Genomic DNA, 15,260 nt, shown 5'->3' with positions numbered 1-15,260 from the left:
TAAGGATAATGTGTGACAATATAGGCAATGAACATGAGAAGTGGCAGTTATCTCCATTAATAACTAGAAATGTGATTATATGAACTTCTATTGCTTAATCAAGTAGCTTTTAGAGTGTCCATTAGTAAAAATGTTTATTATTAAATGTCAGTGGGGAAGAGAAAATAGTAGAAGAGACTCGACAAGGAGGGCCTCTGGACTAGAAGATTGAATTTTGACTAATTATTCATTTCATGGACTCATGGAGCTTTTTCTTCCTCTTTTAAGCTCATTTTTCCTGACTTGACCAGCTAGTATGAATATGGTATGCAGATTTGACATCCAGAAAGTCTCTCTGTACCTCTTGATTTCCATGATGTATTCATGTAATTTCATGCCCCATATCTCCGTATTTATTCTCTCTTCCAAAAGTAGTCATTTCACCCTCTAATAACTGCTTAAGTTTGTTAAAGGAAAAACATTGTACTAATTACCTTAAACTAATACAAGGAGTTTATAAATATTTTAAATATCTTGTTGCAGAATGAACTCACAAACTCCTAAAATAATGTTGAATTATTTTTATACTTTAATGTAGATGCTGTTGAAATTTTTCATATTAAAGAACAAAACTTTTATGCCTCTATTACTTTGGAAGATTATTTACAGTTAAATATCATCTTCTTTGTCATAAAATTATAATTGGTTTCACCAGTTTTCCCTAAAAAATCAAGTGTGACATACAAACAGCTGTTGTAATAGCTACTTCATTGATTTGTTATAAGGATTAAATGAAATAACATATATAAAGATTTAATTCAATTCTTGGCATATATAAAAAAGTGAAAGTGTTAGTCGCTCAGTCGTGTGCAACTCTTTATAATCCCATGGACTGTAGCCTCTGTCCATGGATTTCCCAGGGAAGAATACTGGAGTGGGTTGCCATTCCCTTCTCCAGGGGATCTTCCCACCCAGGGATCGAACCCAGGTCTTCCACATTGCAGGCAGATTCTTTACCATCCAAGCCATCAGGGAAGCCTTAAAATATTCAATAAATACTAGCTATTTTTGTTATTAAAGATAAGAGAACCCAGATTCTCTGATGGTTTTTTACTGAAATATTTTCCTTTTTTTTTTAGACATTTAGACTTTTATGTAGTCAATTTTAAATCCATAAGATAATAAAAATGCGTAACAAATATATTTAAAAACTTATCTTCATACTTTTATACAAATACAAAAGAAATAGTAAAGATAAAGCTGTTTAACACATTGCACAAAGCGTAATATTGTCAGATAGCTGGGCAGTATGTGATATTGTCAAGACCTTTGCTAAACAAGCCACAAGGGGCCTCAACCCAGCCCAACTCTAGCTCAGCTTAAATAGCCCTACAGAGTCCTGGGATTGCATTCCTCCCCAGAATCATGCTTAGCAAACCCCTCAGTGGGAAAACAACTCAGCCTGACCCCATGAGATGACCAGGGCCCTGTAAAACTGGAATAAGTAGGTAAATAAAAGATAGCATGTGAATAGATATCAACTCGGACATACTCAAAAATAGCAATAAAAGAAAAGAGATAAGTTGTAGAATGGTGCTTATATCAGGACACATTTGATATGATATATATTTTAAAAACACAAAAGACAATACTAGGTACTGTTCATGGATATATCATATAAAATATTAAAACACACCATAGGAATACACAGCTTCCCTTGTGGCTCAGATGGTGAAGAATCTGCCTGCTATGTGGGAGACCCAGGTTCAATCCCTGGGTTGGGAAGATCCCCTGGAGAAGGGAAAGGCTACCCACTCCAGTATTCTTGCCTAGAGAATTCCATGGACAGAGGAGCCTGGTGGTCTGCAGTCCATGGAATCGCAAAGAGTCGGACACAACTGAGCAATTTCATTTTCTTTCTTTATAGGAATACACAACACAGTTGCCTTCGGGGAGGAGGGTGGGAGAGAATGAGACTGGGAATTGATATCAAATGGGAACTTTAGTTTAAATTTTTAATAAAAGATTAAAAGAAATATGTAATTTATTAGCAGTTTTTTTTTGGAAATAGGTTTGATAGGGGTTGATAACTTGTTCTATGCACTTTTCTGCATTGTTTACATTTTTAAAGTAAATGGGAAGAATATAAAAGCTGTAGACTAGCTTTCAGGCCAACAAAAGGTAAGGTTGATGCTGCATTGCTCTTATAGTTCAGTTACAATCTTTTTTTTCAGTTAAACTGACTTAAGTGCATATAAGTTTCCCAGAACATAGAGCCGTTGTTTTAGCTTTGGACACAGTTTTATTTAGACACCATATGGAGCATCCACGATGTATATACCTAGCAGTATACTAGTTACAATTGTATACAGAAACTAAATGCGTGAATTGTCCAGTCCTGTTGTATGAGGGTAAAACTTGGTGAGGACTGTGGTAAACCAAAGGGCCTCATCTAGAAGCATTCCACTAAAGTTCAAATATGTTTTTAAACACAATGTGAGCCAAACTAAATGGGACTATGAGCCAAATTCTTCTACAACTGCAAATTTCCAATCTCCATGTAAATGCTGGGCTAGGACTTAACTCTTGGAAAGCCATTTACCTCTACACCTTTTCTAGTAATCATCAGGATGAGATAAATGAATCACCTTAGTACTCAGAATAATTGGGTAATTCTTTGTATGCATCAAGAAGGAAAAGTTAGAGTGGACGTAATTCCTAGAGGTAGATAGTGTGGATTTGCCTTGTTTTAGTAATTAGTTCAGTAGCTTCCTAGTTAAACGTTTCAGTCATGGCAGATGCTCCGTGTGTTAAATACCTGTAGTGGTATGCTGAAAGTGAAAAGTGAAAGTGAAGTCGCTCAGTCATGTCGGATTCTTTGCAACCCCATGGACTGTAGCCTACCAGACTCCTCTGTCCATGGAGTTTTCCAGGCAAGAGTACTGGAATAGGCTGCCATTTCCTTCTCCAGGGTATCTTCCCAACCCAGGGATCAAACCTGGGTCTACCTGCATTGCAGACAGATGCCTTACCGTCTGAGCCACCAGGGAAGCCTGGTATGCTGAGTAGAGAGAAAGGGTCAGAAAAGTGATAGACATTCTGAGACCATCATTCTTTATCTTGTCAAATAGTTTTGTCATTTTGGTTTTGGGGAGGCGGGGGTGGAGAAATGTGGCAGAGCCTCAGGTGTGGCGAGGTAAGATGTTTCCCACCTGTAATGAAAGTGCACCAGGATTTCAGCCTTCATTTGCTGAACTCCTGAAGCCAGGATGCTCCAGAGAGGGCAGAGGGAGCTCCCTAGTGGCCAGAGCCTGCAGTTCAGAGCCCTTCCTCCAGACACACAGCCTGAGAAAGACAAGCTAGAACAAAAGGCAACGCGGAGCAGGCTGGAATCTAAGAGCACAAGCTCCGTCTGTGGAAATAGAGACCCGTTGCCTAGCTTCCTTGCAAAATCATCAGACAGTCGAAGAAACATGTGGAAGGGGAAAGAATCCACTTTCCCTAATCATGGGTTCAATTTGTTTTTCCTGTAGTTATGTGACCTTATTATTTATTGGTGTTCAGTCATGAGAATCCCAGAGTGTTTTGTCATGAGAATTGTCCACATGTGAATATAAATTGACTTTCTCTCATGGAATTGGTACTCTGTTTTCTGATTAGGGAATTAAATTGAGATTTTTGTTTCTTTAATTTTTTAATCTGCTGTGTTGTTTTCATTAATTCCAGAAGTGGAAAGCTAAATAACCATTTAGAAGCTGCTATTCATGAGGCCATGAGTGAACTGGACAAAATGTCTGGGACTGTAAGTTAATTTATTTTTCCATTATACTGTGTTTCTTTGAAAATAAATTGTATTATACTTTTTGGTAAAGTCTCTTAAATATTGTCAGGCAACTCACGTAGCAATACTAAATTACTGGGCTCAAAAAAGACTGCTATCAGAAAAAATTAAAAATAACTTAAGAAAAAATAACCTAGTAGTATTAACTATGTATTTTTTCTGAGGTAAGTAACTTTTTCCCTCACATAAAATACTTTTAAAATGTGCGCAGCAAAACATTGAGGTTAAAATCATAGCTTTTGCATTTGACTCTGAGAATAGCAGTGATTATTAGTGCTGCCTAAGTATTTAATAATATAAATTTCACTGTACCATAGAACAAAAAGGGAAATTGAACATAGGGTCAAGACCAAGAGTATATAGTCATTTTGTTTCCTTTCTGCTATTACCTAAAAAAAAATTTAAATATTTGGCCCCAAATCCTGTTGTTAAATTATTGATATTTAACACTATAACCTCTGGTTTTAAAGTGTCTACTTTTTCTTTACATTTTTATTGAATGTTGCATGTAATGGTGTTGAATGTGAGTTTAATCATCATTCTCTAATTTACATATTGGCTGACATAAACACTCAAACTATAATTTTGATAATTTCTAAAAAATGTGAATTATACAAAGCTACTCAGCAATGAAAGGGTGATTTCTTTTAGTTGTTATTGTGTTAACAAGGTTATCTGAATCCTAACAAGCCATCAAATTGCTACTGAATGACAGATACAAGTTTTTACACATTCATAGTGCATTGGGATTGGTACAGGATTTTGTGATCCAAACCATCATTTCAAAGATGGGTAAATTGAGGCCCTGAGATGTTTAATTTCCTGATAGAATTATAGGAAAAGTCTGGAGCAGAGATTATGAACTCAAACACTTTCTGTGTGTGTGCATTAGTCACTCAGTCGTGTCCTACTCTTTGCAATCCCGTGGAGTATAACCAACCAGGCTCCTCTGTCCTTGGAATTCTCCAGACAAGATAACTGGAGTAGATTATCATTCCCTTCTCCAGGGGATCTTCCCAACCCAGGGATCAAACCCAGGTCTCCTGCATTGCAGGCAGATTCTTTACCGTCTGAGCCACCAGGGAAGCCCCTGAAACACCTTCTAGGGCTGGGCAAATAGTATCATTAAATACAGGGGATCAGGTTTGAGTGAAACAGTGATTTTAATGGATTAAGAAATGTCAACCAAGATGCCCTGGTCAGGGTAGGCTACGTACCAACTCTCAGTCTTAGAGGCTTAATGGCCTAAAAAGGCTGTTCCTCACTTGGGTCTCATTCTGGTTGAGTAAGTCTTGCTTCACACAGTCATTTAGGGGCTCAGGTTCTTTATATATCTAGTGTCCCCCATTCCCTAGGGTCTCAGAGTGCTCCATCACATCCTTAGCATCCAACCCAGCAGCGGGAGAGAAGACCATGTACCCAGAGGACGGCAGGATAAGGTTTTATGGGCCAGGCCGGGAAGTTCATCTGTTCTGTTGACTTTGCACTGGTTTAACCCAGTCATGTGGCCTTCTTAATTCAAGGGGACTGGTAAAAGTATTGTATACCATGCCTGCTCAGGAAGAGGAGAAATGTGTTTGGCAGGCATCTCGCTAATCTCTCTCTCAAGATCTTTGGCCTTTGTGGCCAGCAAGCAGTCAGGAGTGATGGGGGCCATGGCAACATGAGGGCTCTATTCTCTCTAGAAGGAGCTTCTGCTTCCATGCTGCAGCGAGCTCGAGCCATGTGGGGATCTGTGCCACTGTTGCAAGATCTTCCCATTTTTTCATGCAACACTGCAAGTCTGAAAGTAAAATTTCTCATTCTTTAGTGTTGCCAGCTATTTTTAAAATATTAAAACACCATAGGGCTAAACCAATCCCTTTCTAGGCTGCATTTAGTCCACAGGTAACTAATTTGCAACTTTGAATAAAGGCTTCTTTCCTCAATTTATAAAAGGTTTCAATAGACTCTTTATCAGAGACTAGTGGTTTTAAAGAACATATATGGAACATTTACAAGGATGAGGCAGTGTGAGAAACTCATTGGTATTATTTTTTAAATGTAATACTTTTAAAAGTTTTCTGGGGATTTCCCTACCAGTCCAGTGGTTAAGACTTTGCCTTCCAATGGAGGGGTTGTGGGTCTGATTCTTTGTCAGGGAGTGAAGATCCCACATACATCACAGCCAAAGAATGAAAACATAAAAGCAATATTGTAACAAATTCAATAAATACTTTAAAAATGGTCCACATTTAAAAAATCTTTAAAAAATAGTTTTCTGTATTTGATTCTGAATAGCAATGGTCTATGCTATTACGTTATCTTTACAACATGCAGTTGAGCCAACTTGTAGTGGATCTTCAGATCCACTGTGCCCATCTCTTCCTAAGCCTGAGTTCTGTGACATCACATTGGTAGCTTGAAATTGGCCATGGTAAATCAATTTAAATTAAAAAAAAAACATAATTAGGAAATTTTTTTAAAAAGCAAATGAAGAAATTCGAAAAAAAACAAAAAACAAAAAACATTTGTACCACAGAGATTGGCATACACTACAATGGGCTTATGTTCCTCCACGGGGAACTGGTTATTAAGCATGTACTATACCACTGCCTCAGAGAAGGCAATGGCACCCCAGTCTGGTACTCTTGCGTGGAAAATCCCATGGATGGAGGAGCCTGGTAGGCTGCAGTCCATGGGGTCGCGAAGAGTCGGACACGACTGAGCGACTTCCCTTTCACTTTTCACTTTCATGCATTGGAGAAGGAAATGGCAACCCACTCCAGTGTTCTTGCCTGGAGAATCCCAGGGACGGGGGAGCCTGGTGGGCTGCTGTCTATGGGGTTGCACAGAGTCGGACATGACTGAAGTGACTTAGCTACCACTGCCTTGGGCACATCCTGCCTCTCCTGGATCTTGCCTTGTCCCCTCCTATCAGTACCACAACAGCCGCAATACAATGTGGGACACCTGACCACCTCCCTAGCACCTGTCTTCTGCCCCTAAAACCAGACCTGCTGTCTGATACCTGGGAATCAAGTTCTGCTATTCATCCACCTCTGTTCAATCTGATACACAGCCCTAAATGCTGCTAGCTTCCCTGTTAGTGTATAAAGATGAGTTGTGTGCATTGCTCTTCCCAGACTACACAAGCTTAGATTTGCCAACAGATGGTAGTGGTATTCTGTTTTCCATCCTTATTCTTCTCATAAGTAAACCTCCTTGGGCTGAGCTGTGTGCATGTTCTTATCATCTTTGACCCTTCTTAGTAGTTATAAAATAAGTACAGTGATGAAATAAAGAAGAAAATGTTTAGTATGTATTTATCGACTTTTCCAGAACCCCAGTAAAGTTAGTGATCCAGGGATCTCTGATGGGAAAGGTCTTATTTTCATCTTCAATGGACAGCAGGGGTAGCAACTGCACATCCCCTCTCCCACTTTGATTTTTTTCCAGTTCCTCTTCTGTATTCCACTGTTGAGAGATCCACAGAGTGTTGCTCTGCTTGTCAGTTTCCAAGATTCCTTATCCTCTGTAGTGACTGTAGGCACACTGAGATCTGAGTCTTGTAAAAGTGTTAAATGCCTCAAGATAGCTGTGATTGAAAATGAAAGCCAGAGCCTGCTGCCTACCCTGTTTCTTTGTCAGAAATCCTATGGTGTTTGTGATTTCAATCTCTGTTGTTGTTGTTTTTTCCCTACCTCTTTATTTCCAGGTTCACCAAATCCCACAGGGAGACAGACAGATGAGACCTCCCAAACCCAAGAGGAGGAAGATCTCCAGATAACAGGGACTACTCCACCAATGTGCAGTGTTTATTAAAGGAATGTGCACAGATATGTCTGTAGATAAGTATTGATATAGCCACTGTTATATCAATATTTAGTCTATGGCAGATAGTTACCACCACCACAGGGTGCTAAAAGAAACAGTGATACAATATTTTTTTGATCAGGAAGGATAAAGAATGCTGGAAAACCAATCAGAATCCCTGAATGATGAGAGTGATAAATGGTCAAGAGATTACTGAGAAACTCTTTTTCTATAATACTAAAATTGTGATTATAAGAAATAGTCCAAATGTTTCTGAAGAATTTTCAATGTTGTATATAGAAAATACAGAATTTCATGGTGACATCAGAAATGTAAATATTGTACAATATTGTCATGTACAAGCGTACCTAATGCACACTTTATCTTTTATTGTACAAAGAAATAGTGTACAAAATTCTTTGGTTTCTATGGAGTACACCTACCAGAGACTACAAGTGTAAAGTGATAAATAAAAATACAACCTAAATGCTTTTCTATGATAATGTAAAAGATGCTGTTTTTGTATTTAACAGCAGAGAAAAGGCATGATGATGTATTACCTGAATTATGACATACACTGCACACCACCGAGTGTCCATTTATATTGTCTGTTTGGAATGAACCTTGCCTGGAAGCACTGGACTTGATTTTGGATGTCTAGGAAATTGAAACCTTGCAGATTTCTAAAGGGACGAGGGCTCACAGATCTAAATTAAGAATTCAGAAACTGCAACCATTTGTTGCATATTTTTTTTACCTAAGTTTTAAAGTAGAATAGGTTTTATAAAAAAATCTTAGATGGGATATTTTACTCAGTCATTTCTGTAGTTAACATTTGATAGCCACCTGTTGAACTAGAAAACTTATGCTGCACCACCATGGACGCTCAGAGCTGAGGTTTTTTGCAAACAGTACCTGGCAAGATAAAACTTTCTGTTTCCATACCTGGAGACAAACCCCCACATTGAAACCTTTATCGGAGGTAAGGTTGATTATAATTCAGTTTTTCTGTAGTAGCAAAAATAAATGCAAATCATCAAACCAAGTTTCATATCCATTCATCAGTATTACTTATTCCAGAAGTTAAGGTGGCTTACAAAATTATTAGCAATGGTAATTTTTTATCAGTATTATGTAACATATCAGATTTATTTTATTTAAAGAATTATTTATACCATTAACAGATTCTTATATATATTAATGTGGCTGAAATGTGCAGGTTGAATCTATTAACCAAATTATTTATATTATATTAAGTAAGTAAAAAAATGTGAAACAAATGTAGAGAGAAAATACTACATTGCAAGTATACAAAACCTAAAACTGTGAGCCATTGTAAAGTACAAGGTTATTAATAAGAAATGTAGCACAACATAATTTTCCGTCTTTTTTTCACATTTTCTTCTTCTTTTTTTTTTTTTTTTTGTGGTGACGGTATAACCCTATCTCCCAGGCAATGGAGCCAAGTTTCAGGCCCCCGCCTGAAATTGATTGGATTGGATTCAACTGATGGACTGTCAAAGGAAGGGATTCCTTATCCTTTTGTTCTGGTGTAGAACCACCAGCCCCACCTCCAAACCCTTAACCCCCTGGAGAGGACTGCCTCTTCTCCCAGCTTGGGGCTCATTCAACTGCCTAATGCTCCAGCCACTGGGAGGCCCTCCAGTGGCAGACTCTGAACCCCTGATGTCCACCACCTCCCTCTCCTCTTCTCTCATCCACCCCTGCAACTCCTCCATCCCATGATGTAGCAGAGTTTCAGTCACTCAGGAAAAAGGAGACCAAGGTCATTCCTCCATTTGATTTCTCGGGGCCACAGCACAGAGCACTCCACGAGGCTCACTTTTGATATCAACAGCTCTTAGTTCTTCCCCAGGTCTCCTGTGTCTCTCTGTCCTTTCCATTTCCACCTCACTCCTACCTCCCAAGCCTGACAGAATGCAGCTGGCTATCCTGGGCTTCACGGCCCGGAGGCAGGAACCCTTCCTTCTAGGGGTAGGTTGACTTGTCTTTGATGTAATAGTGGGATTGCCTGCCTGGTCTTTCCCACAGTCCCCTGAAGTCATCTTATGTGTACTTTAGTTGACATATTTTTGTTATAACTTAATGTGTTTGGTATGTATGAACCATTAATGTCCCTTTTTTTTTGCACCAACCTGCTTTTTTCTTGTTTTGTCTACACAGGTGTTTTTATTTACAGATTCACAGCATACGCGTGTGTGTGTGTATTGGGTATGTCAACGTATATGTGGATGTTCGTGTGTGTTGACATGTGGAAGTCTTTTTAGCCTTTAGTTTTTTCTCTTCAGACTAAGTTTGTGTCTACCAAGCCTTCTTTTGGGTATTTTTGAGCTAATTAGGTTTGTGCTTTCCCCCACCATGTATACTTTACATCAGTAGATCATGTAAAGTATGTCTGTGCCCATGATTTCACTGGTTGCTTACCGCTGGTTGTGAGTTCTAGGTATTGTTTCAGTCCATATGTTTTGTGTTTTTTTTTTTTTCCTCTCTCTCTCTTCTATAGTTCTATGGTTTCATGTAAGCAGTTAATGTAAATATTGTTAGCATTACAAGTCATACAGTGCTGTAACATTTCTTTTTAAATGTTGCACCTACTTTACAATTAAAAAATTGGTCACTCATACTTGAATTTTGCCCATAGAGCCATTTCTTTCTCTTTGTATTAAAGCCTATTCATTTTTAAAAAATGAAGGCTAGCCCTCTACATTATTACATTTTTTTATTCCCTAGAATAAAATTTTTTCAACAAGTCGGAGAATGGAAACAGAATGAAAAATTTTTGCTCATTTAAAAAACATATAGCCCCTCTTGGAAAAGGAAATCTAATTTTATTTTGTGCCCTTTAACAGTCTTAGGATGCACAAGAAGAATAAACTGTACCTTTAAGTGGTTTTTAAGATTATTTCAAATGAGTGAAATCTAACTGAGCAGCTCTTGTTTAATTTGTCTTGTTTGTAGTATTAAAAGCAGTCAGGGTTTCTGTTTATTTAAAGGAACATTTTTGGTTTGTACTTTTCAGTCCTATTGTGCATATAAATTCTTTGAGAAGAGTATTCATCCCTTGTGATATCATGGGCCATTTTTATTTGAACCCCACCTTTGAGTTATTTGCTGTGTCTATTTTTTTAAGTAAACACAAGCTTCTTTTTTGAACATAACACTGCAGAATTTTGAGATGAGTGGAGAGTGGTTTTTCTGCTTTCTGTAAGGTTTATGAAGATTCTTAGCTGACTTATCCCATGAGATGATTCTTTTTTGTTTCAGACCATGATAACATATTGTAGTTAACTTTGGAAATCTTCCATTTAGTTTGCAAAGTTCCCTTGTAAATCACAAGTGGTTTTGCACTGAGATTTTTAAATCTAAGATGCTTAACATGCTGATGACATTACTCTTTCTGAAAAGAAAGCCAAGATTTTAGACCTTACCACAACTCTGATATCTTGTTTACTTTGCCCATTTTTGCCCAAATGGTGTAATGCGAGACTCAGAACTTCTCATTGTCATATATAAAATGAGTGATGCATTACTTGACTCATTTGGGGACCATGAACAAATACTATCAACCCACCAGAACTGTAATGTTGAATTATCGTTTATCTTTTTCTTTCATTCATTCTATCACATTTGCATTAGCCAAAGAGATAAGAATATTAGTGATTCATATGTATAAACAACCCAGAAGTGAATATTAAATCAGTGAGCCAAAAAGCAATAAACAACTCAAGCATGGGAAAACCTGCTAACAGTGGGGAGTCTGATGTAGAAAAAATATATAAAAAGCATTATCTTCAAATATGAAAGATTAATTTGTATCTACTGTAAATATGTATTATCAGCCTTATCTGCTTTTATACACACTGTGTGTGTACCTCAGTGACCTTTTATAAGCCAGAAAAAATGGTTGATTTAATAATTTGTTATGTAAATACAAAGTTGTCTATAAATTGAAGAATTTGATGCCAGATGGCTTCACAATATACAAATGTGTTTTGTAACATCATGCCTTTATGGATTAAGTATAAATATACTGGACTGTCTGTGAAGAAGAGTAGCAATTTACATTTCACCTGCATATCAGATGGATATTTTTGTCCAAATGGTTATACTATTAGAAAAAGAAAAGGACCTGAACATTTTCAGTGTGAAAAATGAATATGGTTTTGAATTCACCAAAACTCCTTTTCACACTCAAGAGTCTGTTCAATTGCACACTAAATGCCTTGTTTTATGAGATTTCCATAGGAGAGTCATTGATTCAGGATTGGGATCTACCTAGGAAACCTCCCCAAACTGAATAATTCTACTTTAGAGACAAGCTGGGCATCTTAGTCTCTAAATCACAGGCAGGGAAAGATCCACAGCTTTCTTACTGCTTTTTAACTTATTCTTTTCTGCTTTGTTTCCATACTTCATGAAGAGCCCCACGTAGACAGAGGGCCTAGTTCTTGTGTGCCAAGGTGCCTACAGACTGTCACTTCGACGCGGGGTTCCTCAGCCCAGCACTCCTGACACTGTGGGTGAGCTCATGCTTTGTCGTGGGGGCACCTGTGCATCCTAGGATGTTTAGCAGCCTCCCTTACCTCTCCCCACCAGATGCTGGGAGTGTCCCTTCCAAACTGTGACAAACAATGATGACTCCAGCCCTTGCCAGATATCTCTGGGGGCAGGAGTAGGGGTGAGAGACAAAGTGAGATTTGAAAACCACAGCATTAGTGGAGCAGTTATGGAACATATGTCTGTGTAAAATATGGGCATGTTTCTCATGCTATAATCAACAGAAAACTGATTCCAGGATCAAAATCCAAAACAAAACCCATGCCAAAGAAGTGCTTCTCAGTCCATGGTTAAAGGAAGTGAGTATATTAGCTTCAGTTTTATTTTGAACGTGTTTGACACTTTTGATGATCAGATTGACCCAGGATAATCCATTTTGAGAACTCCCAGGTAGGGCTTGCTGCTAAGTCGCTTCAGTCGTGTCCGACTCTGTGTGACCCCATAGACGGCAGCCCACCAGGCTCCCCCGTCCCTGGGATTCTCCAGGCAAGAACACTGGAGTGGGTTGCCATTTCCTTCTCCAATGCATGAAAGTGAAAATGAAAGTGAAGTCGCTCAGTCGTGTCTGACTCTTAGCGACCCCATGGACTGCAGCCTACCAGGCTCCTCCATCCATGGGATTTTCCAGGCAAGAGTACTGGAGTGGGGTGTCATTACCTAAATAGTGTGGTTCAGAGTTTGCAGGAAGAGTGATGGCCCACTTTGGTGGAAGGCTTCCTGGTGACAGCATAGCTGTCTCCCCTGAGTCAAATGATGACTATGGCTAAAGGGATGTATATGAATATATGTATATGAAGTGAAGTGTTACCTGCTCAGTCGTGCCCAACTCTTTGCAACCCCATGGACTGCAGGCTGCCAGGCTCCTCTATTCATGGGATTTTCCAGGCAGGGATGCTGGAGTGGTTTGCCATTTCCTTCTCCAGGGGATCTTCCCCAACCAGGCATTGAACTCAGGTCTCCTGCACTGCAGGCAGATTCTTTACCAGCTGAGCTACCAAGGAAGCCTGTGTACATAAGGATCTAGTTTAAACCCTCTCAACAGCAGCCTGATTCAGGTATTAGTAGTTTTTGTGTGATCCTCTTTGAAGTTCTGACAAAAGCATTTCGATAGATCTTGGAGATGTCACTGATACATTTATTCATTCAGTAAATATTTGTTGAGTCCCACTCTATGCCACACCCAATATGCAGCAATATGAATAAGACAGACCCATTTTCTGCCCTCACAGAGCTGCCTAAGGAAGAGACCACTTAAACATGTAAGTATGAAGAAGGCCTGAGATAGGAAAGTGCATTGCAGGCCCCTCACCTAGCTTAATGGGGATGGAGGCTTGAAGGAGGGTCAGGGAAAGGTGAATCGGAATTAGGCAAAGGAGAAGTGTGTGTTCTGGGGGAGGGTAAAGGAGAACTTGTTATGGGCAGAGAGAGGTGCTTGTGTGAGACTTGGAGGTTAGAGGAGCAGAAGAGAAGACCAGCTAAAGAGTAGGATGTGAGGGGAAATGAGAGAGGTTGGACAAAGAACAGAATGTGGGGGAAGGGGGTTTGGGCAGGTCAGACTGCACTATCTGGAATTCCCTGGTGAGCCAGTGGTTAGGATTCCTTGCTCTCACTGCCAAAGCCCTGGGTTCAATTCCTAGTCAGGGAACTAAATCCCACAAACTGCAAAATCCCACAAGCCACACTGTGTGGCCAATAATTAGTTAATTTTTTTTAAAAAGACCTCACTGTCACATGACAGTAATGGGGACAATTGGATAGGCATGACGTGACCAGGTTGGTGGTTCAGAAAGATTATTCTAACTGCAGGGTTAAGAGCAGGAATGTGGAAGGGGACAACACCAAGTACAGCGTTTTTATTTTGAGATCTAGCTGATTACAATATTATATTAGTTTCAGGAGTACCATGTAGTGATTAGTGATTCAAGACTTTCATAGAGGATATCCATTTAAAGTTGTTATAAAATATTGGCTATATTCCAGGTGCAGTATTTTTTAAAAGCAAAATTTCTAAAAGATCGGGGCCCACCTTAATTCTTCATATTACATTTGTTGAACAAGTTCCATCCCAGTCGAGGTATGTATATAACTATATTTGTGTAAATTCACTTTAATAGTCATGAAGAAATGCTACTCAGCACACTCACAGTTACTTCTAACAACATGATTCCCAGTGTCTTCACACAAATTAGTTCTCTATTAGAAGAGCAATGATGTTTCTACTGGGATGATCAGAGGTTGGGGAAGTTTGAAGTCCCAGAGCATTTTGTTAGATTGTTAGAAAGCAAGGCCTGCTTCTCAGAATGCACAGGTAAGTGTACCTCAGGTCTAGGTCCTCGGCATGATGCTTCATCCTGCACATCTCACTGGAAAACGGGAAGCTGCCGAGGAGCATGCGAGTTGTCAGAGGTACCAGGTGAGCACCAAGGGTTATGAAAACACAGGAAAGCAGGACTGCAGGGAGTCGGGCCCAGAATAAGGCCATCTGGCTACAAGGACCTCTGCCTCACAGCAGGGGAGACCACAGTGGCCTTTCATCATCCATTCCAGGCCGTGATTATGTACATGCCCTTCAAAGTATCCCCAGCCACAATTAGTCACCTCCTACATTCAATGATCATTAAACTTGAGAGCTTTTTAAAGCTAATTATCTGTTTAAAAAAAAAAAAAGCAAAGCAATGCAATAACAGGCATCTAATCCTATGATCCAGATGCCAGCGAATAGACCTTCTCTCTGCACAGTGTCCTGTGCACAGGAAATGGAGCCTCAGTGGGCAGGCAGCCCATTATAAAGTTTCCAAACTGGTCCTTGGCGAGGGTTCGTCTGCATTCCTATCTAGACTGTGCCACTAACTAGTTGTTTGACTTTGGGAATGTTACTTTATCTGTGCTTAGCTTCTCATCTAAAAAAGAAGGATAATAACAGCACTTCCCTCATGGGTTTGATGAGGGATACAATGAGACAATGCAGGTAGACTCTCAGATGTCTGTCACGTAGCATGCATCTGTGTGTGTGTGCTTAGTCACTCAGTCTGTCCAACTGTCTGCAGCCCCATGGACTGTGTAGCCC

The 15,260-nt window shown here is 39.4% G+C and overlaps 1 protein-coding gene and 1 long non-coding RNA gene across 9 annotated transcripts in view; both read left to right on the top strand.

Annotated features, from left to right (window-relative positions):
* MBD5 (methyl-CpG binding domain protein 5) overlaps positions 1-11,711 on the top strand; it is a 157,924-nt gene extending 146,213 nt beyond the window's left edge. For all 8 annotated transcript variants that reach the window (XM_025261676.3, XM_044935646.2, XM_025261696.3 and 5 more), the window contains 2 exons: positions 3,706-3,781; positions 7,518-11,711. In XM_025261676.3, the coding sequence (XP_025117461.3) occupies positions 3,706-3,781; positions 7,518-7,589 (148 nt within the window). In that variant the 3' untranslated portion in view covers positions 7,590-11,711. The remainder of the gene's footprint in view (positions 1-3,705; positions 3,782-7,517) is intronic.
* Positions 11,712-12,732: 1,021 nt separating this feature from the next.
* Positions 12,733-15,260, top strand: part of LOC123331504 — a 30,071-nt gene continuing 27,543 nt past the window's right edge. Inside the window, exon 1 of the long non-coding RNA XR_006548148.2 lies at positions 12,733-14,267. This is a non-coding gene — a long non-coding RNA (uncharacterized LOC123331504). The remainder of the gene's footprint in view (positions 14,268-15,260) is intronic.

This window comes from Bubalus bubalis, chromosome 2 (genome assembly GCF_019923935.1).
Source record: "Bubalus bubalis isolate 160015118507 breed Murrah chromosome 2, NDDB_SH_1, whole genome shotgun sequence".
In the NCBI taxonomy this organism is placed as follows: Eukaryota; Metazoa; Chordata; class Mammalia; order Artiodactyla; family Bovidae; genus Bubalus; species Bubalus bubalis.
Note: the sequence above shows the minus strand (reverse complement) of the source record. Positions and strands in the feature narration are given on the sequence as shown.